The sequence below is a fragment of the Lathyrus oleraceus genome, chromosome 2 (genome assembly GCF_024323335.1).
Source record: "Lathyrus oleraceus cultivar Zhongwan6 chromosome 2, CAAS_Psat_ZW6_1.0, whole genome shotgun sequence".
NCBI classification, from domain to species: Eukaryota; Viridiplantae; Streptophyta; class Magnoliopsida; order Fabales; family Fabaceae; genus Lathyrus; species Lathyrus oleraceus.
In genome coordinates this window covers 342,658,089-342,685,588 of record NC_066580.1, presented here as the reverse complement: position 1 = coordinate 342,685,588, position 27,500 = coordinate 342,658,089, and the positions used below count along the sequence as shown (strand labels likewise).

General features: G+C 33.7%; 2 protein-coding genes across 2 annotated transcripts; one reads left to right on the top strand and one right to left on the bottom strand.

Moving 5' to 3' along the window:
• The first annotated feature begins 296 nt into the window (after nt 1–296).
• LOC127123176 (uncharacterized) lies at nt 297–8,336 on the top strand. The gene is made up of 3 exons (XM_051053423.1): nt 297–410; nt 7,413–7,583; nt 7,704–8,336. The coding sequence occupies exons 1-3, from the start codon at nt 297–299 to the stop codon at nt 8,334–8,336; spliced, it is 918 nt and encodes a 305-aa protein (XP_050909380.1).
• Nucleotides 8,337–14,673: 6,337 nt separating this feature from the next.
• On the bottom strand, nt 14,674–15,333 carry LOC127123175 (uncharacterized). The gene has a single exon (XM_051053422.1). It carries the CDS (start codon nt 15,331–15,333, stop codon nt 14,674–14,676), a length of 660 nt encoding a protein of 219 aa, XP_050909379.1.
• Between the last annotated feature and the right edge of the window lie 12,167 nt (nt 15,334–27,500).

Here is a 27,500-nt window from a genome sequence, read left to right as displayed (position 1 = left end):
TGTCTCCAGTGTGTGTGTTTGGTGTTGGTTTAGCAACCTTTTCTTTCTTTTAGAGCGTGGATCCCGTCGAGTACGACAGACGTGAGGGGTGCTAATACCTTCCCCTTGCGTAACCGACTCCCTTACCCTTTCTCTTTGGTCGCGAGACCATGCTTTTTCCAGATTTACTCTGAGCGTTTCCTTTCCCTCTTTGGGATAAATAACGCACGGTGGCGGCTCTGTGTTGTTTTTGTTTCAGCTCGCCGGTTGTTTTTCGCGGATGCGCCATTGAGGAAGAAGGTTTGGTGTTATGTGACATGGATGCAGTTAAGGAAGAAGAAGGGTTTGTGTTCGATGCTTCTAAGGAAGAAGGTTTGGTGTTGTCGGACATGGATGTTGTTAAGGAAGAACAAGGGTTTGTGTTGGATGCTGTAAATGTTAAGTCTTCTGCACTTGTGTTTAAATATATAAGATTTGGTTGTTATGTCTGTTCTAATATTTAGGGAGATATATCATTAATAACACATATTCAATCTTTTTTGATTTTTTTTATTTTTTATTTTTAAGTTATCGCAAAAGGAATGAAAAGGTTTTATCTTACATAATATTGAATAATTTCTCTTGTATCTCTCTTTTATTTTCCACCTTAAAATGTAGTTGATTTCGGTGTCTTCTAATAAAAATTTTGTTCATCATTTAATTTCTTCATAACTTCTTTAACACCGCAAAAGTATATAAACAACAAAGGAAATCTAAAATAAAATTCAAATGTTCACACTCAAAAAATTAGAACATGTCAAATTAAAAACAAAATTAAACCAAATTAAATAGAAAAGTTTATTAATCTTTATACCGCTGGAACTTCCGCCGTACCTTCCAACCAGTCATCGCTCGATCAGATCAGCACTCAAAGACCACAAACACCTCAAGAAAATCGTGGGAGACCTCGGAGACAAACTAACGCACCGGAATGTGGAACCGGTGGACGTTATAATCGGGCAGGTCATTAGTTTATTGTCAGTCCAATGTAACCAATTATTACATATTTAATGAATTTATTTTTTTCATTGTTATTTCTTATGTATTAAATAATAAATATTAAATATTAAAAATTAAAAAATTAAAAAAATTAAAAAACTAAAAAAATTAAAAAAATATAAATAAAAATTAAAAAAGAATAGGAGGGGGTGTATGCGCCAAATGAATTGGCGCATACACCCACCATGCAAAAGACACTAAGGCGCCACTAGCATTGACGCCTCCTCATGAGGCCCAATGAGTTGCGACGTGATTTTCATGTGGTAAAATTGTGAAGTGAATATCACGTTACAACTAAAATTTTGAAATGTTGAAATTTCCCCTCATCTACCAATCTGTGCATCCCTGACTTTTTTATTTTACGTGACAAAGTTATAAAGTGAAAATCACGTGGCAAAGTTGTGAAATGAAAATCAAGTGGCAAAGTTGTGAAGTGAAAATCACGTGACAAAGTTGTGAAGTGAAAATCAAGTGACAAAGTTGTGAAATGAAAATCACGTCGCTGATTGCTCTATATATTTCCAAAAAAATTCTATCACACGCAGCTCAAATTCAGCTTCTTTCTCAAATTTCCTTCACAACTTTGTCACGTGATTTTCACTTCACAATTTTGCCACGTGATTTTTACTTCACAATTTTCTCTCCTAAACATTTTTTTATTTTTTTATTTAACATTGCGAAGTGATTTTCACATTATAACTTAAATTTAAAAATTTTCAAATTTCTCCCATCTGCCAACCTGTATACGTCTGATCTTTTTATTTTTATTTTATTTTATTTTTCTCGTGTGCAATTCTGACTCTCAATTTCCGTTTGATTCATCGTCCAAAGCCATGGAAAGTAGGGATGAAGACGATGAATCTTTGTTTTGTGCGAGGGTAGAAGATGACGATGAAAAGGGGAAAAGGTGAAAGAAAGTGTGTAGTCTCCTGATACCATATTATTATAATTGATAACTAATAACAAAAAAATGGTCATTTGTCCTAGAACTGTATTGAATTATGAATCACACATTGTTACAAAAAGGAAAGTCCTATACTATATAAAAAAAATATTGGACCATAACAAGTAAAAACCATTAAGCTCGATATTAGACAACATAGCCCAAATAAGAAAAGCTAATTAAATTTAAAATGACCCGATTTTAAGTGACGAGACATTTCAATAAATTTTTTAATTTAACTTAGTGTAAATCAATCATCCTTACATCTTGTCAATCAAAAGTTCAATATCATAAAATATTTGTTTTTCTTATTTGGGTTTTGCGGTCTAATATTCGACTTAGTGGTTTTTAGCCCAATACCTTTTTTGTATATAGTATAGGACTTTCCTTTTTATAACAATGCGTGATTCATAACTCAATACAGTTCCAGGCCTAATGGCTCTTTTCTACTATCTGTTATCAATTGTAATACATGGAGCTTTGGCATAAAACACACTTAACGTTCATCTTCCTTGTGTCTCTCTTGGTGGTGAATTAGATCTAGAAGAGTGATAATGGTGTAGTGAGGATGTGATACATATTATATAGATATGAGATGATGAACAATATACCTTATTGCTAGTAAAGTCAAATGAGAAAGAAAAGTTCATTTATCTCTTGTTTTAAGAAAATAACAATAACATTGTTAATCAGAAATTAGTAAGATGAAATATGCTTCAGAGAACTCATGTTCAATTTGATTTTGTCTAAACAAAAATTGTTTGATGATATGTGAAGAAAGTGGAAAAGCAGAAGTAGTAAGCGTAGAGAAAAGAAAATGTATTTTTTTGCGAAGTATTAATTTAATAAAATAATGAATTGTCATTTCATTTCTTCCGAGCATATGATACTTACTCTGTCAAAAGGAAGAGTATTAATTAATAATGTGTTTCGTCAATCATGCATAGGCTAGGCACAATTAAAATTTTGAGTATCGAGACATTTTATTTTTACATTAAAGTTAAATTTGTAAATAAAAACTAAAGAGCTATCAAACATACTAAAAAATCAGTCGAATTCGGTTATGTTTTAGATTCATAATCAAAATCAGGTTCTGTAGTAACACACTGAAAACCAAAAAATGTGAACCACAGTTATATCGATTCGTTTTTTATCATCCGTTTCTTTTTTTATTCATTGATTAAATCAGTTTAGGTTGGATTTTTTTTTGTCTACCCCTAATATCTATAATGTGTTTCCTATATCTCATGTGTATCATCAATTAAAAAGATAGTTCAAATTTTTTATTGTTCTCAAAATTTGAGAAACAAATTATCTATTTTTTCATCTACAACCCTCCCTTTAAACCTTCTCTTTCAGTCTTGAAAACAGTGTACAAAGTGAAATGAAATGGTATTTTCTGTAAGAATTATTATTAAACTAAGAATATAAAACATTTGTGTAAAAAAAAATCTTCAAGCTCAGAAAAGTTTCTCCTCCTCACCAACATAGTAGAAAAGAATGATAGTCCAAACAAAATCTAATTTTCACATTGAGGAATAAAGGGTAATAATAGGATCACAAACAGAAAAGGCGAAATAATTACCACTGATATATATAGCCCATTACAGTTTTTTTGTTGGCTTTCAGGCCTTCAGAATGTCAACATAATCTTTTGAGCTATCATCCTGCAACCAGACTACTAAATCAGTATTTTCTTTAGGCACGCAAAAACTAACCATTTTCATACCAAGATTAGTCTTGCATGCAAATGATATGTTACTTTACATCATTGATGACTCAGATATAGTTAATATAGTGGTTAGCTATTTGAAGGGTCTAGCAGGCACAATGAGGAAAAATAAATGCATTACTGAACAATGCTGGGTTTGGATTCTTATATTCATTTGGGTGAAAAGATATTAAGGCATAGACAATGTTGGGTTTGTTACCTCTTTTATAATGTTGTTGTTGTTGTGTTTGTTTGATGATTAGGGTTAGGGTTTGGGATTAAGAGGGGTTTATGGTTTCAGGATTTTTGATGATTGATTCTTTGTTTGGACGTGGAATTAAGATTGAGAAGGTTCTGATTTAAGGTTCGAAGGTAGTTTGATTTTGATCTGGGAAGGTTTAGGGTATTTCTAGGTTTAGGTTAGGGTTAGGGTTAAGGTTCATTGTTTCTTGTTTTTGGAGGTTAAGGTTCATGTTGAACCCATGTGAGGGTTCATCATTTCTGGATTTGGAGGTTAGGGTCCATGTTGAATACATACTATGGTTCATGAATGTTAAAGATATGGGTTTCGGGATGAATGTTCATGAAGAACATTCATCGTGTTTTGGGTTTGGGTTGAAGTTTACGGTTGAACTTCAACCAGAAACTGGGGATAACGGTGGTCTTTAGGGTGGTTGTTGGGGAAAAGGGTGGTCGGGGAAAGAAAGAAGGGAAAAGAGAGAGAGATAGATAGATAGAGAGAGAGATGAAGAGAGAGGTTGGAAATGAAAAATGAAGAAATTATGAGGACTTTCGCTTAAGTGCCTCCTCAGTTGCATTCCACCTCATGCCTGCGCGGCCTCCTTCCAACTAATCAACTTGTTGAGTCAACGCAATCAACATACACACTTGCACATGGTACACCCTCGTTGACTTGGCATCATAACTATACATTTAGCATACATTGACCACTAATCATGATCAAGGGTCGTGATCTCATGTAGTAAGGGTCATTTGATCTTGATAAAGAGGTTTAGAGAGAGTCATTTGTTGACTCTCTCCCTCTGTGAACCCTCTTATTAGCTAGGCTCCAACAACTTATTGGGCCTAGATCCTTTGTTATTCACACACCCCAGTGAACAACCAATTACTAGTGTAGTTCATTTTACACCCCTTGCGTTTTATTTATTTCATTTCTTTATTTTTGTTTTCTTAATAAAATTATTATTAGGTTAATTATCATTAGGGGTTAATATTAGTAATTGATTTCAATTAAGTTAATTAAAAATAACTAAAAAATTATTAATTAAAGTTTTTATCTTATTATGATCAATAAAAAATGAAAAAAAATACAAAAACATAATATATTTAATTAGGGTTTTTATTAGGATAATATTAGGATTAATGACCAATATTAGGGTTATGGTTAGGATTTCAAATAGCCTAATTAAGATAATTAAGAATTAGGGTTCAAGTAATTCAGGAAAAAAAAATTAATCTTTCTTTTACTAATTGGCTCTGTTTAATATTTTCTCAATTTTAAAAAATAATTATGTACATATGACATTTAATCTAATTTTTAAATTAAATTAACCATAAGTTCTTTGCAATTAACAAGTCATTTAAAATCAATTTCACACACTCAAACTATAAGTCTGATGCCCTTGTGCATCGAGGCATTTTTCAAATTAAACATCTCTTCACCCCGATGTGTGGAGAACTTTTTAAGATCTAAAATGAATAAAACAAACAAACATTTTTTAGAAGAGCTACGGTGCTCTGATCCTTTATCAAACATGAGGGTACGTAGGCATAGAGTCGTAGCGCTCTAGCGAGTATAATAACCAAAAATACATTTTCTTTGTCCCGTTTTTAATATTTTTCCCTTAGCAACATATTCCCGTGTAAATAAATAAATTAAGCAATAATAAATAGCATAAGCAAACTTCCCTTAGACAAGCACACTAACCCTAGATTTAGAGGAGGATCCCATTAGGTACAATGGAAGTGAGGGGTTCCTAATATCTTCCTCTTGCTTAGCTGACTTCTGAACCCTAGGTCTCATCCTTAATATTAGGTTTTATCATTATTTCCCTGTTCCTTATGAACAAATAAAGGATGACGGTGACTCTCTAAATTTTCCAATCGCGACACACTATATCCATCTTGAATCTTGAAGTCACTTGGGCATTTGAGTGTTAACCATGTTGGTCCATCTCCCACCGTTGTAACGGAGATCAGAGCCACCGTTCAAGATCATCAATTATTCATTTCTAGATTTGAAACAGAATAGTGGTGTCGTATGTGGGAATCAACTTTTGATTCCTATGATTTCCTCATATTCATATCCAATTTCTGTTTTACCGAATTGTAGCCTCCTTAGGCTACCGAATCAGAAACACATTTAGCCTTTGATTTCAATAATTTACGTGCTTCATGTTCGTTTTCCAATATCATTGCTCACAGCTCCTTCAGATCTCGAAATTGAGAGAATTTTAAAGTAAGCGCGAAGATCTATATCATCATTTCCCCCTCAATTCCTTATTGTCAAGGTCTTTAATTTTCTTTAGAAATCCACAGAATAATGAAAGAAAGGATTTACAAATCCCGATTTAGGGTTACACTGAGGTATGAAGGTACTTTCCATGAAGGACGGGCCCAAGCCTTGTAATTCACTATGCGCACTGGCTACCCCCTTACTCTCTGCCAGTGTCAGGGTGATTACAAGGTCAACATCGAAAGGACACCGTAAGTTCATAGTTAACACCGAGAGCCAATCCAACATCGAGTAGCCTTATAGGGGTACCACAAATTCACAAAAGAACCACCCCATATCTACTTGAGATAGATACCCATTCTAGAAAAGGAGGGAAGCCAAAAAAATTTGACCCCTGTTAGATGCCCAAGTTTGCTTATTTGAGCTATCAAATATGGGCATCTTTCACTCCTTTTTGTCAAAAAAGTGTTCGAAACCGCCCTTGCTTTTGTTGATTTGCAATACTGTGGAAATGATCAACTTGATTTATTGGTGATCAATCCAAATATTTGATTGATCGATCCTTTGAGCTCTTTGAGGAAAACCCTAATTTATAGATGAAACAAACCAGACATATATTGATCTTGAGGTTTGCTATGCATGAATGATGTCTAGGGGGAAAATGATTATGAAATCTAGGGGTAAAATTTGGGGTGTGACACACAAGTATTAAAAAGATCATTGAGGCAATAGCTACAAATGAGCATTTAGAGTTATATGATAGGTGTTCAAGTAAATCTGAAAGAGTTATTGATCTGAATCTTGAAACCAATAAAATAAGGATAAAGGACACAATTGCTGCAAAAGTTGAAAAGAAACTTAAAGAAATGAATGTTGGTACGCAACAGATAGCTCAAATTCAACCGGTCCAAGATGTCGGTTATGAAATTTGTGGCGGGCCTCATTTAACTATATAATGTGTTGCAACCACGCAACAAATGGAAGAGATAAAATTTCTAAAGCAGAACAACCCTTATTCTAACACTTATAATCCAGGCTGGAAGAATGATCCAAAATTTTCCTGGAAAGATCAGCAAGGGAATGTTCAAAAGCAGGGTCCCATTTAATATCACAACCAACCACAGTAATATCAACAACAAGCACCCAAAAAGGCCAATTGGGAACTTGCCTTTGAAAAGATGTCAGCTTAAAATTATGAATTCCAAGAAGAAACAAGAAATAATCAGAGGAACATTGTTTCTTCTATCAAACATATTGAAGTTCAGATGGGTCAGATAGAACAACAAATAACAGGTTCTCGAGCACAAGGTTCCCTCCCAAGTGAAACAGTACAAAATCCTAGAAGTCATGAGAATGTTAATGTTGTCACGACAAGAAGTCAGAAAGGTTTTAAAGATGAAGAAGAGAGGGAAACAAAGGATGACCATGTCATGGAGGTAGTTATGGAAGTGAGGGAAAATAAGAAAGAAAAAGAAGAAGTGATACCACTAGTAAAGCCAATTGAAGAGAAAAATAAAAAAGAGGCTAAACTTGTGATTAAGTTACCCTACCCTTAGAGAGTGACAAAGAAGGATCCAAAAGAGACAAACCTTGAGAAATTCATCATAGTGTTCAAAAAGATAGATAGCAATATGCCTTTCTCTGAAGCACTCGAGCAAATGCCCATGTACAAAATATTCATGAAAGAGGTAATCACTGAAAAGAGACCAATAGAAGATGGGTTGGTAGCCTTTAATGAAAAGCGTAGTGAAATATCACCAGGTAGGAGAATCCCAAGCAAGCGGAAGGACCCTGGAGAGGTCACAATCCCATGCACTATAAAAGACATATCTTTCAAGAAGGTACTAATTGATTCTAGAGCCAGTGTGAGTCTAATGCCATTGTCAATCTACCAAAGGCTTGGTCTTGGAAATGTATGTGATACAAGGACAAATATGAAGTTTGCATATCACTCCATAAAGAATGCATATGGGATATCGGAAGACATATTGGTGACAATAGAGAAATTTAGTTTTCCCGTTGGTTTTGTGATCATAGACATACCTGAGGATGAAGTGACACCAATCATTCTTGGTCGACCATTCATGCGGACAAGTCGATGCAATTTCGACATAGACCACAATACACTAACTTTAAAAGTTTATGATGATGAAATAACCTTGAATGTTCTTGAAATTAGGAAGCTATAGGTGGAAAAACAAAATCAGTATGAAGTAGGCATGATCAGGACAGATGTGAAAGGCCAAAGTGACATGCCAACATCAGAAAAAAGACTCAAGAAGGCCATCTCAACTGCTTTCACCTCCATGAGCAACCCCGAGTGAAAAAACTCCTATTTCCATTCCAAAAGCCATGATAAAGAAGAGAAAGTAATATTGAGGTAAGGATGTGGAAGTTGGAAAGGACTTGTGGCACAAAGGAATCCATACCTCTGAAAAAGACGGTTTCTTAGTTATGGAAAAGAAGTGCAACAAGGTGTGGAAGCTGAAGTACCCCCCATAACAGAGGGAATAAGGCATCAAGCTAATGACAATAAAAGAGCGCTGCTTGGGAGGCAACCCAAGGAAAGTATTCGTAAATTTTAGTTTTAGTTTCAGTTTTATATTAATTTTTTTATTTTGTTTGCTTTAAGTGGTTCATTTTATGATTGTTTACTTCCATATAGTAATATGGTAATTGTAGCTTTAGTGGTTGTGTGAAAAGTAACCAAACTGAAGGAATGTGTGTCCTCTATGCAAGTTAACTCGCCAAAATATTTTTTATATACTTCTAAATGATATGATTGGTTTGATTGAGTTGCATTAAAAGTTGAGTATGTTTATTAAAACTCATTGAGAATCCACATCGAGCAAGAGGTACTGTGGAGGTTGTCAGCTCTACCCCAAATACAATGTACATCATAAGAGAGCACTCAAGTATGTTTTTATCATTCAGAACTTGCATACGTTCTTTTCTGATTTCGGGTGCATGATTACATACACTAAGGCACATTTTTTCTACCCCTGAGCCTTTCTAGCCATCCTTTTATTATTATCCATTGTTAACCCCATTTGAGCCTTTAACCATTTGTTTGTTTGAAAATCCACATAATATTAACCCATGGCTCAAACATTCCCCCGCCATGTTCATGGTATTTTTGTGAGTTATCATATCCATATTCATTCTAAGTTTGAGGTTGCTATTGGAATAACAACCTTTAAGTTTGGGGTAGCTGTGAAGCTTCAGTACAAATGAAGGCACCCGATGATTGAAAAAAATAAGAGAAGAAAAAGAAAAGATGAAAATTTGAAAAATCAAAGAACCATAGAAAAATAATCATCAGGGCACTTGAAAGAAGGAGAAGTCAACGGATATTGAAATAAAGACAAATCCTAAAGGACGATTGCAAGAAATAGTTCCAGCACTAATCCATCAGAATAAACATAGTGAAGATAACGATTTTATTGACTCTGAACCTTAGCCTACTTTTCCAAAATCATACCACTTTAACCATAGCCCAGTTACAATCATAAAGACCTGAAATAGTGTGGGTGTCGTGCACCTTGATTTAAAAGAGAATTTATTCAAGCCTATGGTATGGTATTGTGTACTATGAAGTTTGAGTGTAGAACACATTAACACCTAAGATATTTGGTGAGTGTGAATTGAGCTGATAGGTGAAGAAGTACTTTCAAGTGAAGATGTGGTCAATTAATTGACCTCGGTAATCTAGCAAAAACCAAAGGAATCAACAAATGAGGGTCATGAAAGATCTTAGAGGTATGGTGGCATATGAAAGGTGTTCTTAAAATTGGGAGTGACATGAGTTCTTTGTCCTTAAAGTTGCTTGAGGACAAGAGACAAGCTAAGTTTGGGGTTGTGATCAGTCACCATTTATGTTATAATTATAATCATGTTAACAGGGGAAAGTAGGCGAGTTAGTTGTATTTTGTATACAGTTTAAGTGGTTTTTACACCTTCTTTTACCATTAGCATCATTTAATCTTTTCACCGTGTTTATTAAGTTTGTTTCCATTTTCCTCATTTTATGCTTGGGTTATGTGTTATTAGTTTCTTTCAGGTTCAAATAGATATTCAAGTACAATCGGATGTAGAAGCTAAGGAGAATCACAAAGAATTAGAGAAGTTTCCCACGCTTCAGTAGGCCTGCTACGACCACCTGTAACACCTGCTATAGGCCATAGAAGAGAGGTCTAAATAGATCAAAAGTCCATCCAAAACAGAGGCCCACTAAGGCCACCCGTAGCACCTGCTACGCACCGTAATGGAAGGTTTGGAACAAAGGCCAGATATTACAGAAACAATGTCCTGTTACGGCCGCCCGTAGCACTTGCTATTAGCCGTAGCACCTGCTACGGGCCGTAGTAGAGAGGCATGGACATGATCATCAGAGACAGTAGCCTGCTACGGCCACCTATAGCACCGACTACGGGCCGTAGCAGGCATGCGTGCAAAAAACCCCATTTTGTCTTTTCTTTTGTCAATCTTAAATGAAGGGCATTTTGGTCAAATGGAAAGCTGATGTTATTGACTTTTGTGGATCTGTTTGAGGAGAGAGGAATACTTTTCTATTAAAGGGGAGTTTTTCAGACAAGAAAGGACACTTTTTTTAAGAGGAAAAATCACATGATTCATAATTGGCGAAATCAAGGTTTTGGGGGAGACGAGATTTTCATGAGCGGAAGCAACTGAAGGTCAAGTTTCATATGAATACTTGTAATGTATACATTTTATATTTTGATTTTCTTGAATACTATGAGTAACTAAATCCCCCAATACTAGGGGGTGTCCCTAACTTGAATCTGTAATGACTTTGAGTTTATATTTGCAATAACAATATTGTTTTTCGTAATTAACTTATTCTCGTGATGTCATTAACACTTTCTCTTTCGGAATAGTTGAGATTGTTATATGATTATTAATTAGGTTGGATCACCTTTGATAATGCTTTCATGATATTATTCTATAATAGATATTACCTAGGACTAGGGATACCCTGTAGAAATCAAATTGTTCTTGAAATAATAATACTTAATTTCACCGGTTAATTTCTATGGACATAGAGATTAGGTATGAATGATTAAAGATTTTCTCACTAAGGCATTAGGAGAAAACATCCTTAAGAATTGGTATTAATTAATTGATATTTATTATTGAAATAGTGACTCAGAGTTGTTACAGGGAAAAATCACACACATTCCCTAACATATTACTCTCGTATCTTTCAAATCCATTCTCTGCACTATTTATTTTAATTGCAATTATTTTTATATATTTGCACCAAAAATACCCAACCTTAGTTTTTATTTAATTGAACAACAATTGGAACTCAATATTTTCAAACAATCCTTGAGATCAACATTCAGGGAACTTTCCTCATTATTACTACAAAGGAAAAATAGTACACTTGCTATTTTTCTGATCACCTTCAACGACTAGGGTATTGTCATTTGTGAATCTCATCTTGTTCTTCATTGAGGGGCTTATATTGACAACCCAATCTTTCCTTTCAGTCATATTTGATGAGCAACCTGAATCCAAGTACCATTGGTCCTTACATATTTCATCCTCTTTCATTGTGACCATTAGCAACATCTCTTCTTCTTCGTGTCTTATAATCCTTGCATCATTTTCTTGATTATTTCTTTTGTTTTCAGGATAAACACTAGTGTAGTAACCATACTTCTCGAAATTGAAATGCTGAATGTGAATCTTGTCAGGTTTCCTTCCACCATCTTTTCCTATACCTGCAACACCACCTATGTGGTTGCCTTGGTTTGAGGGTCTTCTCTAGTTTGACGAATTTCGTTCTTGTTGATGACTTCTACCATTTAAGTTGTTGTAACCACCTCTACCTTTGTCACCATTCCAACTTCCTTTGGCGTTCTTATCTTTTATTGATTGTGCATGTAGAGCAACATCACCTTTCGACTTGCTTGCTGGTCTTTCAACCATTATTCGTTCATGAGGCTCAAGTGTCCTTTGAAGCTTTTCTTTTGTCACGGTTAACAAATGTTTCGACTCTTTTATGGCTACTACCACATGATCGAATTTTGGAGCCAATGACCTCAAGATCTTTGCAGCAACTGATCTTGATGTCAACACTTCTCCACACATCTTTATTTGATTCACCAATTTCGTAACCCTAGTGAAAAAATAAGCCACACTTTCAGTTTCTTCCATATGAAGCAACTCATACGTTCTTTTGTTAGTCTGTAGCCTCACCTTTTTAACCTTCTCAACACCTCTAAACAATTTATCCACGATATCCCATGTTTCCTTCGATGATTATGGATCACCAACTTTCTCAAAAGTTGTCTGGATAAACGCATTGATAAATTATAAAGAGAACTTTATAATCTTTCTTCGTCAAATCTTTATGTGCAACCTTTTGTTCATCTGTTTCTTCTTCGCTAATTGGTGATACTTTATTCTTCATAAGATCCCATATGTCTTGATAGCAGAAGACAACCTTCATCTGCTTGCATCAATTATCATTAATTCTTACCATTCAAGATTGGAAGATTTGCTAGAAAATGCTCGTTCGAATGAGAAGTCATTGTTATATACTTCTCAAGAATCGCAATCAGTGTTCTAGATATAAGATGTTGGAAATCCCTCTTTACAAAATGAGATTTAATCACTTTCCTTGATTGATTCACGATTCTTGTTCCCCACTCTTCACTCGAGTGATTCAGCCACTCCTTGGTTGCATGATGATTCACGTGCACAATGATTTGAGAAGAAAAGAAATATGTGAAAGTGAATTGAGGAACAAAAGAGAAATTAGGATTTTAGAAAAAAAGGGAAGAAGATGAATCAAATTTTGCAGAATTTCTCTTTGCTTTCAACTAAAAAATTTATTCAACTTTTCTTCACCCTTACGACAATTAGATACCTCTCTGAGATTGCTTACTTCTCTAAATAACCAAATAACACCTAGTTCGTGTATTTATCTCAATGTCAAATCCATCATATCCAACTATTAGAAACTCTATTTGACTACATTCAAACTAGCATTTACAAATACAAAGAATTACATATTTGATATTAATGATAGGTTGAAGTACCATTTGTGCTTCTCTTTTAATACAGCGTTGCTTATAAAAAAGTTCGGTGGATTCTCTATAAATTTAACTTAATTTTGATGAGTAGTTAATTTTACAAAAGTTGTATGTTTTATAAAACTAGCACGTGTTCTCATAATTTTGACAAAACCAACTGTGACACCAAACATATCTCTTTCTCTTTCTTTCTGTTTTAAATATAAGCACTTATTTGATAAAAAGTTTGTCTCTAAATGTAAATCTCTTTTCAAATTACTACTATATACATTTACCATTTTTATATAATCTTTAAATGTATATAAAAAAGTAAAAAATGTTGGAAATCATATAAATGGAATAGGATATCTTTAGGTGGACAAGAAATATTGTGGTTGTCTAAATTATGACTTGTAAAATATTTATATACACGGTTACATTATAGCTTAAATGCAATTTCTATTATTTAAAATATATACGTTTTAACTTCTCTATTTAATTTTTCAAAATAAAGTTTAATTTAATTTTTGTTCTCCACATCATTTTAGAGTCAATTTTTTTAAGGTGAATAAATATAATATGACATGTTAATAAATTGAAACAAATCCTTTTATTAATTTGTAGTTTCATTAAACTTATAATTAATCATTTTTATGCAATTTTTGTTGTTGTTTATTTGATTTCACAAACATCTAAAAGTTTGAGACTAGGGAAACCAAACATCAATTTGTAATATTTCTTTTTTGTTGATTATTTGATTTTCATTAAATTTATTAATTTGTGATTAGTTTGATTTTATAAGTAAACTTAAATTAAATTTAGGTATAACCTAATTCTTTGAAATGTGACTAGGGACTATTTTAAGTAGCTACTAGCTTGGCTCTTTCCCTCTGATAACTACTTCAATAATATTTTTTAAAATTGAAGTATTTACTTTAAAATTAGCTTTAAATACATTAATTATTTAAATTTTATTCTGATGGAAACTATTAAGAGAAGGATCCCTTTGATACTTGTCACAATCATAAAAAAAAAAAAAGGAAGAAAATAATTCTCTTGCAAGGAAATTTCTGTTTTAATAAAACATGTTAAGGCTTTCAATACTAGTTTGAGATTATAAAAAGATATGTAACCAATATTGAAATTGTGTAAGACTAATGTGACTGAGTTATATTAATGTTCCTCATTTAGCAATTACATCAATGATACAGTTTCTAAACAATGAATAAAGTATCTTGATTTCACTGTAAGGTTATGTAGAATTTACATAAAAGACTAATTGACCATATATACTACATATTGATTGACAATAACTTGATAGATTTGAAAACACATTGGTGCTAACAGTTTATAACTTGAGAACAGTTTCTATAAGAATACATCATGTTGCACTCTTTAGTATCTCTTGTGAGTGTTGCTTCTTTTTGTATCCTCAAGTTCCCACATATTCTTCAATGACTTCCATTTGTGTTCAAAAGTGTCACTAAACTTTTTTGCAATTTGGTAAATATGATTCCTCTGTTGCATACAACCTCATTTTTCTCTCTATTTCCTTCAAACCTATTGCCTTTATCTTACACTTATTAGACTTTGCTATTTTTGGAGGATCTTTCAAATCCCAACCATCTCTGTCTACCAACATCCTCTTCAATATCAACCAACATTGCCTCCTCTTAACACACTCCATCGCTTTCTTCAACCCACATTCTTCACCTCTTGTCACAGAATCCTTCATGTTATCCTTTGGTTGAGACAAAGGTGTTGTTTTGGAAAGTTGGTTCTTGATCATCTTCTTGTCTTCAACAACATTGTCATTATCCTTTGGTTGAGACAAAGGTATTGTGTTGGAAACTTGGTTCTTGATGATCTTCTTGTTTTCAATAACATTGCCATTATTTTTTGGTTGAGACAAAGCTGTTGATTTGGTTTGATAATTTGAATCAACCCAATAACAGGATATGGTTGGTTTTACAGAATCTTGAATCTTCCTTCTCTTGTTTTCATCTGTGGCACAAGAATCTGAATCACGTTTTCTTGAACCAGGAGGATAACTGAGCTTGATGATAAGTCTTTTACGAGGTTGTGTGTTCGAAGGGTTAGTGTTGGGTGTTGTTGAGGAAGAAGGTTTGGTGTTGTCGGACATGGATGTTGTTAAGGAAGAACAAGGGTTTGTCTTGGATACTGTAAATGTGAAGTCTTGATTTTAGGGAGATATATCATTAATAACACAATTTTAAATATTCAATCTTATTTATTTTGTTTTATTTTACTCGTTTTTAATTTTAGTATCTAACTAATAAGTTATCTCAAAAGATATTAATTGTAACAAACTTTCTATTTCATACTTAAAAAAAATTATAAATAACAAAAATTTGAAATCTTGTAAAAACTTATTTTTAATTTTTTTATAACAAACAAGACTTAACATCATTTAGAAAAGTAGTTTTTAATTATTGTTCAATCTTTTTACAACAATATAAAAATATTCATTGTTTTATTATTTTTGTACATAAATAATGATCTGTGTGAAAACATAAATAATTTTATTAAACAAATCACAATAATGAATTAAACATAGAAAACCAAAGTGACTAAACACTACATACCAATTTCATCATAAGGTGAGGGCAAGAGTTCTGGTGAATTTTCAAACACATTGTTTCGAGACATTGCAAGTCGAATTTGAAAAGAGAAGAAAGTTTCTTTGTTTATAAAATTCTACAGCTTCAAACTAAAAGAATCTTGATTTATATAGAGATATAACACAAGATATAATATCTTGGTTGATATAAAAATAATTAATGATTAATAATAGATCGACTTAAATCATGGTGTAAATCAAATCAATTAGTTTAAGTAATGAAGATAATGTTGATTTTATTTTTATTTTCTAAAATATCTCAACACCCTCTTATCAGGAGAATGATTTCATTTTAAAAGGATTGTGACTATTACTATTATATTGTAATAAACCTAATGCTTAAAAATGTATATTAATTATATTAATTGTTTAGGTGATAACGATTACATTTGAACTTAAATATTAGTTAAACAATTTAATTATTTATTAATAATAAAAAGTGTATAAATTCAAATTTTATTAAACTAAGCTTTGAACATAAATAATGATCTCTTTTGAACCTTAGAAAATTCATTTCCCTCCACTAAGCTAAGAAATAAGATTAAAACTAAAAATTAATTTTATATTTTTTGTACATTATTTTATAAATAAAAATTTTTTTCTTCATATTTTAATAAAAATATAAAAAATAATTATTGGTAAATTAAGTCAAATATATTTGTTTCAAACCCTAAATTGGAGGAAAATATTCGAATGGGGCCTATAAGTTATTTCAACCCGAAGTTGGCTTTAGGGTTTCATCAGTTACTTAATTGTTTTTCTAATTTTGATTTTGATTTCACTTTAGGCAAGGAGAAAAATCTATGTATATCTTCATCCATCTTCTTATTGATTGAGTGATTGAATTAATTGGGATACAAATTAAATTTCCACACAAGGGTAGAAAAATATTCGAATGGGGCCTAAATGTAAATTTTTTACTAAAATATCCCATATTTTAAAAAAAAATTCTAAAATAATTCAATTTTAAAAAAATAAATCTGAATTTACCCCAATTTCAAAAAAAAATACTTAAGGCATGGGCGCCAGACCAATTGACGTTTATCCTTAATTTTTAAGAGGGGGCGCCAATTGGATTGGCTACGGCACATGGTGCTGCCAATCCAATTGGTGCCCAGGTACACTAATTGAGAGGAGGCGCCAATTGATTTGGCGCTTCAGTGTAATGTACAATTTTTTTCTTCATAAATAGAGGTGTTGTCTGATTCATTTTTCCACATCTCATTTCGTCATATTGCAAACATGTTTGGTGTTCGCCGCCGCTATGGAAAAGTGATTTATTTGAGAGACAAGCCTCCGATGTTGATGCTCTTCTGGAACATTTGTAGTTTCGATCAACTGAAGAGGGAGTTGGTTCATTGGTTAGATGGAAAAATATCAGAAGGAGAAAAAATAAGAAGTATTGAGAGATTCGATAATATATTTGGTTGGATGCGAGTAAAAACTGATAAGGATGCTAGGGAAATGATGTTTGGACAAGATAACATAAGTTTGATTATTGTAATCAGTTAAAAATGTTCTGTTTTAAGTTTTCTTATGTTGTAGTGATGTTAGTTATTAACCTTGTTGTAACAAAAAGATAATGATATATAAAAAATCAAGGTTACAGAAATTGAAAGGAGCTACTTAATTATGATGCAGATGTTGCTCCTAGATTGGGACATTTGTTCTTATTGTGTCCGGGTTGATGACATATACTACATAATCTTATCATTTTATCAGTCGTATCCATTTCTGTTCTAATACGTGTATTGTTTGACCATCCTTTTTTCTTTCTTCGCATCTCATTGTTGTGCCAAACTATGTCACCTTCATATGGAGGCTAGTATTCCCCCATTGGTAGTACTGAGAAGCTTTTTATACACATTCATAATGGTAATGGCCTTGTGAACATCAGATAGATGGATATAAGCATCTTGGTGAGTATGCACGCATGCCACAATGGCATGGGAGCAAGGAATACGGAAGGTCTAGAACTTTCCATAGTCGCACCAACTTCTGTTTAGTTTGACAGCATAGGATAAATTTGGCATCCCCTTATTGAGATCCATTGTTTCCTGTACACTGAAATTTTGCCTACGACGGTCAAAGACTGTAACTGCGTGTGTGCTAGCTTTGATATTTTCCTCTTTCATCACATTCATACAACATTCACTGAATATTTGATCTGACACTAACACTGCACACCATCTTTCACCTCTGGTTGTGAATCTAGATGCCAACCTAATATAGGTTGTTCTGACCAAAACGGTTATTGGTAGATTTCCAATGCCTTTGAATACGCCATTCATGCATTCCACGAGGTTTATTGTCATGTGGCCCAATCGACAACCTCTATCAAATGCCATTGTCCACTACTCTACTGATATGTTATCCACCCATCTTCTTGCATCTACATTAGACAATCTAATTTCATCATGATAATGTTGAAATGACGGTTGAGTTAGAGCATACCCTGCATTCACCACTTTTTTGCGAAAGTTTATGTCTTTGATTGCATGCATGAAGTTTTGTGTGATATGTCTAATGCGATAGACATGGGTAGAAGGAGGATCATGTCATCCGTTATCATGGTTATTGTAAGCACTCTCAATGGCAGCATGTCTATCTGAAACCAAACAAAGATTGGCTTGTGGAGCGACATGTGTTCTGAGATGTCGAAGGAAGAAATCTCAACCACCAACGGTTTCACCTTCAACCAGAGCAAAGGCAATGGGAAAGACATTATTGTTGCCATCTTGTGCAACATCCATAAGCAAAGTACCCTTCCATTTTCCGTACAACCATGTTCCATCAATTTGAATAATAGATTTGCATAATGCAAAATCTCTGATGCACGGTTCAAACGCCCAAAAGAGGTGGTGAAAGATTCTATTTCCAGCAACACAAGTTCCGTCTAGCGTAAATGCTGGCAGTCTCTCCATAATTGCAATAGTTCCTGGTGCGTATGTTTTAAGTGCCCATAAAAACCATGACAATTCTTTATATGAATCCTCCCAGTTGCTGAATACATGTTCAACAACCTTTGTCCTTGCAATCCATGCTTTCTTGTAAGATGGAGTATAATTATATTTTGTTCTGATATTAGATATTATTATACTCACCTTCCCTGATGGGTCTTTGTTAACAAGCGGCAAAATGTTTTGACATATCAATGCAACACTTAATTTACGGTGATCTTGTACAACATTAGTTACAATGCAACTGTGAGGTGGGTCTATAGAAGCTATCTCCCAAGCGTCGCTTCTCTTCTTGTGAGACGCAGCCAACCGAAACTTGCAAAGGATGTTATGACATTCGATGACATACCTTCTCAAATCAGTGTGTTTCACGGTGAAATTAACAGAGTTATTCATGTGAAATTTTTTGATAGCTCGCACATATTCCTCTTTAGTGCGGAACATGTCTCCCACTTTTAACTCACCCTCTAATCGTGGATACAGGTTATAAAGACACTGTTGGATATTTTATCGTCATGCAAATCCATGTTTGTCATATGTTGAGGAGGATTATATACATGACTTGGAGGTAATGGCGTTGGATGATCGTCAGCTTCAATGTTGTTATTCAACATATGATCGACCTGTGTCTCGGTCTCTCTTCTTCTTCATCAATGACGTTGACTTCTGCTTCTACTTCTAGGTCGGCTTCATCTGAGTTTTCTGTATCAAATTCCTCAGATTCAACTTTATTAATTATCTGAGATTGCTGAGATAGTATACTTGGTTGAAGAGTAATATATAACTCAATAGAGTTGCAACCAGAATTTCCGTGACTAACAAACATATATTCAACATCTTCATCGTCTCGTACCTTTAGCGGGTCAAATTTACATTGACTATTCTCGAAATAAATTGGATTTTGATACGTGATTTGTGACGCAAGACCAGATCCTATGCAAGATTCAATTTGTTTTTTAAAATGCAAGAAATTTGAATTTCTCTTGATCGTAAAGCAGATAGTATCGGTGTTTCAAAAAGAAATCTCGTATACATCAGACTCATATGTCTCACCGTTGTAGTGAGCATTGATAATATATTTGGATGCAGATGACATTGTAATATTTGGGTGCAGGCATGCATGCAAACCCTAGCGTCAGTCCTATTGGCGTCTGCATGTAATATTAGTACATGGGCGCCAGTCCATGTGGCACCTTAAAGACCTCGAAATTCTGCATGTAGATAGCCATGCAGCCTGCACCCTATGTGAAGACCATGCATGCATGCAAGCCTAGGAGGCGACAATCCATATGACGCTTGCATTGTAAGATTGCATGTGTAAGCCAAACCAATTGACGCCTACATCAAGCCCAATTATCCATGCATCCAAACTTTTGCATGTCTTTGCATGTCTCTCATTATAAATATTCATACAAGTTTCACTTCTTCATCACCAACAATGACTTCTTCCTCTGCAACAACCACTCTTTCAACTGTAACAACCATTCTTTCATATATTTACTACGACAAGATGTCTCTGCTCACTATGGGTGAATCGTATAGAGGCACAATTGAAAACATAACAACTTATGTAAGCATTTAACTCTTGTATTATTTTTCTAAAGTAACTTAATTTGTTTTTTTTAAAGTAACTTATTTTGTTGTTTATTTTTTATAAAGTAACTTATTTTATTTTTTATTTTTTAGGATGTTTCTAGGTTTCGAACTCGTGTCCCCGAATTTGTTCACATGGACGTGATTATTCAACCTTATGTCAAACTCGCTGATTTTGGACATGTAAGCAAAATAATGTCTTGGTCGGTTGATACTAAATTTATTCTTGCATTATGTGAAAGATGGCGTCCCGAGACACACACGTTCTGGTTTCGAACCGGTGAATGTACCGTGACGTTAAAAGATGTCTATATGTTATTGGGACTGCCTATCGAAGGTAAGGCGGTAAATAATAAAACCAACTATGCGAATTCAATTTGCATGGACCTCTTGAATTCTAACTTGTTAGATGATAACTCGAGAGATCAAGGTATACTCCTTTCACGCCTTAAGGCATATCATAACAACTTATAGTTAGATGAGATTTCTACCGAAGAGGATCGAATAATAAAAACTAGGTGTTATATTATGCTTTTAATTGGTTTATTTTTATTTCCCGAAGGTAGTGGTTCTAGTATGCATGTTATGTATTTACCTTTACTAAGACATGTAGATAGAATAAGAAGTTATAATTGAGGGTCTACTTGTTTGGCTTATCTTTATAGCTCTTTGAGTAAAAATGCACACAAAGACACATCTACATTTTCTGGATGTGACGTTTTGCTCCTATCATGGGGTTGGTCCAGACTACCATCCCTAGTGCCCGTCAACAACAACCATTCACATTTCCGTACGCACAAAAGTAAGTTTTTAAAAATGGACTATATTTACTTACTTTAGCGATTATTATCTCTAAATAATATTTTTACTTTTATGGTGCAGATGGTCGGCACGTGGTATGAGTTATAACAGATGTCCTAGACACTGTATTACCCAGTATCGCAATCTCTTGGATCACCTTCGACCGACAGATGTATTTCCATTAAACTAATTATTAATAATTTGTTAATTTCTTCTAACAAATTTATAATCTAATATATGTTCATATTTCAATTCATTTGGGGTTCATATCTAAATTTGAATCATGACCATGAAATCAATGAACAAGACGTAACTGTTTGGACTGCATGCACACCGATCATAAGATTCACCACTGTGGATATTCACAATAGTAATCGTGTTAAATTGCAGTTCGATATGCTTCAACACATCCCAGATCCCCCGACAAACCTTGAAGAATGGAATTTACGCAAAGTTAACGACCAATGGAACTTTAACCCATGGTAAAACTTCGCCAGATCTGTGTGTCGAAAATGGAAGCACCGACAAGACCATGTCTTAACTAACGTTGTGATGCCAACCGAAGAAAAACCAACTCGTAATTATATGGTTTAGTACAGATCGGTTGGATTTGAGTTCATTGCCGAGGATATATACCTATACGATCCACACTAGGAAACTTACACACCAGAAGGTTCAACATCTAACCCTTGACAAAATTGTCAAACCGGTTACTCACAACCCCCTATCCATCAAAATTTCCAATCCACAAACACACAAACCTACAACCCTAACATGTCAAACACCCAACCACAATACTAAGAGCATACCTCGTACCACCACCAACAAGTAGATCATCATCAAGACACCCAACATCGCTATGCACCCAACACATCACCCTATCATAGTCGTCTTAGCCAAAACACTCAGCGATCATTTAACATCAACCGTCCCTCCTCCTACTATAACCAAGAAGCTCAAACATCACAAAACCAAAACCTTCAAGAATCATATGGCTACCAAACACCACAACAATCATTTCAACCTTTCCTCGACGTGTCATTCACACCAATGTCTCCCTTCAATCATCTTGGTCGTCCTCCAACAACTCATACACAACCCAACTACTTTGACATGGATCATGAACTCAGCTATGGCGGTAGCCCTTCAATGCATACACAAGACTATGCTGATTTGTCTAAATTTTACAGACAATCTCCTGCAGTTGGTGGTGATGTTCCTGGGTCCTCAGATACTCAAACACTTGGGATGAATCATCAATGTGGGTTAGGGCCACGAGTTATGGTAGCTAGGGGATGTGGGACCGGAGATCGGTTAAGTGATCCCGGTCATCGACATTAGTCTTTTTGTGTAAACACATATTAATATTAATATGAATTGTTTTGATTTCAACTTTATCTAAAATGTACAATGTTTTTCAAAAAAAAAATACGAAACACACAGGTTTGACACCAATTGGCGTCTCCTTTAAAAATCAACACACATGCACCCATTGGATTGACAGCACTAGGTGCATTAACCAATCCAATTGGCGTCTCCTCTCTAAATTTAAGAGCAGACGTCAATTCATCTGACGTCTCCTTTTAAAAGTGGAGTAATTTGATAATTAATCTGAAAACAACTTTAAAAATTCAATCTGTTTTTTTTAATTATTATTTAAAATTTTATTATGAATGAGTCATCGCAACTTTAATTTCTTTATGAGAAGTTGTTCTAACTAGCTTCTCATTTGATTTTTTTTAAAACCTCTTAAAATTTTATAACAAACAAAAAATGATTTTTTTATTTTTTATTTTGTTTTAAAAATTATAACAAACAAGCGCAAAGGTCATTTAAAAAAGGATTTAATTGAAATACACTGACAGTGTAAATTTTTTTTACACCGTCAACTAACATAGCCGTTGGATGTCAAAACAAGTTTGACTTTTATTTTAAAATTCTATAAAATAATACAAACGGGTGATGGTGATGAATCGACTGTGTAAAATATTTTAGACTGATAGTGTATAGTAATTAATCTCTTTAAAAAATAAGTCTTTGAATATTAATAAATATTTTTACAACGAAATAATTTTAATTTATCCTTTTGTTTTTGTTTTAAAATTATTAATTTAAAATTAAAATATTTAATAAATATATTTAAATAAGTTTAATTGATACAAGAGGTTTTACACTATTTATCGATAAATTGTGACACTCATATAAATAATGCTTTACTTTTCCTTTAACAAACATTGATAAACTTACTCGCCAATACATGAAAATTAATGTCTACTTATATTTTAATTTTTTAAAATATTATTTTGATCTACTTATTTTTTCTTATTTATAAAATTAATTTTTTTAAAATTTTAAATAATTTTGTTCATTTTCCTTTATTTGCACGGAAAATCCATAAAAAAATCTATCTCTTATCGATTAAATTTCACAAAATTTAAAAAGTTAGTTTTTAATTCAGAATTATATAAATTTAAGATTTATATAATAAAAATTCATCATAATAAATTTAATTGTGTATTTCAATATATCTATAGAACACTAAACTTAATTTTAGTTTTTTCTATTGTTATTTGTAAAATAAGTGACTAGTGTCAAACTCTCATGCACAAAACTTAGAATAGAGCAATTTCAATGGGATACAAGAAATATGCAAATCAAGAATAAAGTCAATAATTTTGACTATGAAAAGTTTATTTGATTTTCTATCGTGGAATCTCTTTTCTTGTTTTGTACTTCCGTGTCCTCGACTTTAGAGTGAGTGTTCTCTTTATTTCAGGTTACTCCTGAGTTTTTTCTTGATTTTTTTTTGTTGCGATTTGCAAGAATTCCGCCATCTTTTCTTTCTCTGTCAACTTGGTGTTTCTGGTTCCTATATCTGTCTCTAGTGGTTGATCATTCCCTTATGAGCACCCGGTTTTGCAAAGTCTGTGTTTTTAGATCGTTATCAGGTGTTTTACTCGGTTCCTTTTCGATTTTGCTTATTTTTTCGGTGTGCTGCATTCAGACTCCATGGACGATAAAAGACTGTTGGACAACGGTAAAAGGTTTACCTCCTACAGGGATCTAGTCATTGATTTGTCTTCTTCGGTTCTGCATGTTACATCAAATATATCAACAGGAGAAAAAATCAACAAGCAAGACTATCAACAAAAAAGTGCTCATCAGTTCATAGATACCAACATTCCTAATCAAGATTCTGCTGAAGACCCGGGTTTTTGCGTCTAGGACGATGAGGATGTGCAAGAAGCGTATAAAGAACTAAAATATTTGTTCTTGGAAAGTTCCTATCTCAAAAGCTTATTCATAAACTATCCCTATAATTTGGTCTAGCTGGAATTTGGTGTGACCTAGTAGGTATAAAAGTTGTGGAATTAGAATTGGGGCTCAAACACATCTCCACGGACAATCCTGCAATTACAAAGACTATGGAATCTTGCAATTACAAAGACTATGGAATCCTGCAATTACAAAGACTTAGACTTTAGTTTGGTCACAATTTGGGGAATATCTCTGAAAAATCAGATCTAAACAGATGAGGTGTAAAATCGGAGTAAAGCTTGGAAAGGTTTTAGAGTCTGAACTATATAGCTACCCAAATAAGGCCACAATTGTTAAAACAAAAATCCTATTTGACTCTAGAAAGACCCTTTAGTTAGGAATGTATCTCGACGGTGTTAAAGATGGTACTACATGGGTGGACTTCAAATATGAGAAAATCCATTTATTTTGTTTCAACTGTGGTATCATTGGACATTCAAAAGATTTATGCACTCAAGCTAGAAAAAAATCCGTGGAACCCAATGCTAAACAATCTTTCGGACCTTGGATCAGATCTATAGAATTTAGGGGAAAAATCATCAACAAAGCGGAAAAAAATTATAGTAGGAACCATATGGTGTCCCCTAGCTATGGACACTTTCAACCTTATACCCGAAGCCTTAGAAGACAAGTACATATCTAAGATAATTTCAAAGATATCTTTGAAGTTGAGAAAGTGCTAAATGACATCCTAAAAAGTGAGGAGGCTTGGTGGATCCAAATAGAAAAACGTGTTTGGCTGTTAGAAGGAGATAGAATCACCCACTATTATGTAAAGACCTTTTCACCATGATTGTAAAAGGGATACCATGACGGTTAACCAGCCGTGGTTAGGTAGGATGTGGTTGTAAATGTGTTGCTTTCCACCATAGGTGATTGACCGTAGTGATAAAGTAGGTAGTGTGCTACCTATCACAACGGTTATAGTTAATAACTGTTGTGATATATATAGTTCATGGGTTCGAAACCCAATAACATCAATTTAATTAAAGCACATATAATATTAACAATTCACCACAGTTATATATTTCAACCGCGGTGATATGTATATGAGTTTATTATAAAATATGTGGATTACTGTTTTTCCCTTACCCCTCAATAAACATATACAACCATTCAAATTTTATTTAAAGATAATAATTTGAAAAATTATATTATTCTTGAAAAACCACTTAGATGATCCACTATTTTTCGAATTGCATGGATCTTGTAATTCATCTCTTGCTCTTTAACATATAGAATTTAGTTCAATGCTTCAGGTTCTTCAAAGCAACAATTCATTCTCTTCTAGTTTATTTTGAAAAGCATCAATTTGTTGAGTAATTCAGATTCATCGTCATCACTATCATCATCATTATCTTAAATGATTATGATGACAGTGATGACGATGAATACAAATTTCTCAACAACTTTGATATTTTCCAAAATAAACTAGAAGAAAATGAACTGTTGCTTTGAAGAACTTGAATCATTGAGAAAAAATTCTATATGTTCTAACTCGAATCAACCCTTAGAGAATTTTGGTACCCTACAAACATTCGCAAAAAAAAAAAAATTTAGACAGAGTGTGACAAGCTAGGGGAAAATATATTCTATCTCAAATCAACTAGGCTCTATTTTAGGGCCTAGTGTGCATTCTGTTGTATCTCGAATCAACCAGCCAATGCATGTGCATCCAGTCAATGGAAATTTTACTGTTCATCCATGGAGAATGACTCCCCATCTATCTCTTCAAGTAGTGGATGTAACACCCTTCTAAAATACCCCAAATATTTAATTTAAAACAACAAATATATATCAGAGTAGATATGCAATTAAGGGTGTCACACAATCACTTCACACCATTCACCAAAATAACTGTCATGCTCTTTATTTAATCAAAACAAACATTGCATAATTCGCAGCGGATAGAAATCAAATCAATCATGCAAAACATGTAACACATTACATGTAAACTGGTTCAACAACCAACAATAAAACAATTAAAACATCCCTTCCCGATGTTACATCTACCAGAGCATGACCCACTAAGGAACTACACTAGACTCCAAGTACTAGCTCCTACTCAATCACTGCTCGTTACCTGAAAAATAGTTGTAAGGGTGAGTTCCTCAATCGATATAATAAGCATTATAAAATATCATGTCATGTTAAGTAATTTAACACACTTCATCACCCTAATCATGACACACATTCAGTAACGGCACATCAACTCAAACATCATACTCAACATCAACATAAAGCACACGTATAATCTTAAATCATACTCCACACTAACACAACACACGTATAATATTGGAATACATCCATTCATAATATACGCCATACATACATTATACAATGAGACTCCATGGATGCGGTACCGACTATTCGTGAACATATAGTTCAACCTCACCAATCAAATCCAGATACGGCTACCAAGCTCACTAGTCCCACTCATTTGAGACCTAGTGACTCACTCACTAATTCCTCACCATGGGAATTAGCTACCACCCCAAGGGCTATTCTATGCACGCTAATCACCTAGCATGCAAACATCAACAACAGTCCACAATGACTAACTCACTAATTCCTCACCATGGGAATTAGCTACCACCATAAAGGCCACACTATGCATGCTAAATCACCTAGCAATGCAACATCAACAATCATCCACAATGGACATATGCTCACACTCTAAGCCATAAAACAGTCCATCCACAATTGCATACATAATATATACATTCACAGCATTATGCATACAATCATACATCATCAACATATTTATCACATAATCAGATCATATCATGCCACATAATCAATCACAGTATTAACACACTCTACTAATACCCCTACTGCTCAAAACAACGGGAAATGATCCCTACTATATCACACACCGATATAGGCCAACCATCAAATATGTACACAACATTTGAATAACAATTTTCCCACTTTTCAACAGTGTTAACCGGTTAACGCCCTGGGTTAACCGGTTAACGCAACACAGAACACACTTTC

Excerpts from the sequence above, each read along its gene's own strand:
- LOC127123176 (XM_051053423.1), top strand. The coding sequence starts at position 297 with ATGGATGCAGTTAAGGAAGAAGAAGGGTTTGTGTTCGATGCTTCTAAG. Across the intron at positions 411-7,412 it reads AAGGGTTTGTGTTGGATGCT|ATGGGTCAGATAGAACAACA; the intron begins GTAAATGTTAAG and ends ATTGAAGTTCAG. Across the intron at positions 7,584-7,703 it reads AGGATGACCATGTCATGGAG|AGAGTGACAAAGAAGGATCC; the intron begins GTAGTTATGGAA and ends CCCTACCCTTAG.
- LOC127123175 (XM_051053422.1), bottom strand. The coding sequence starts at position 15,333 with ATGTCCGACAACACCAAACCTTCTTCCTCAACAACACCCAACACTAAC.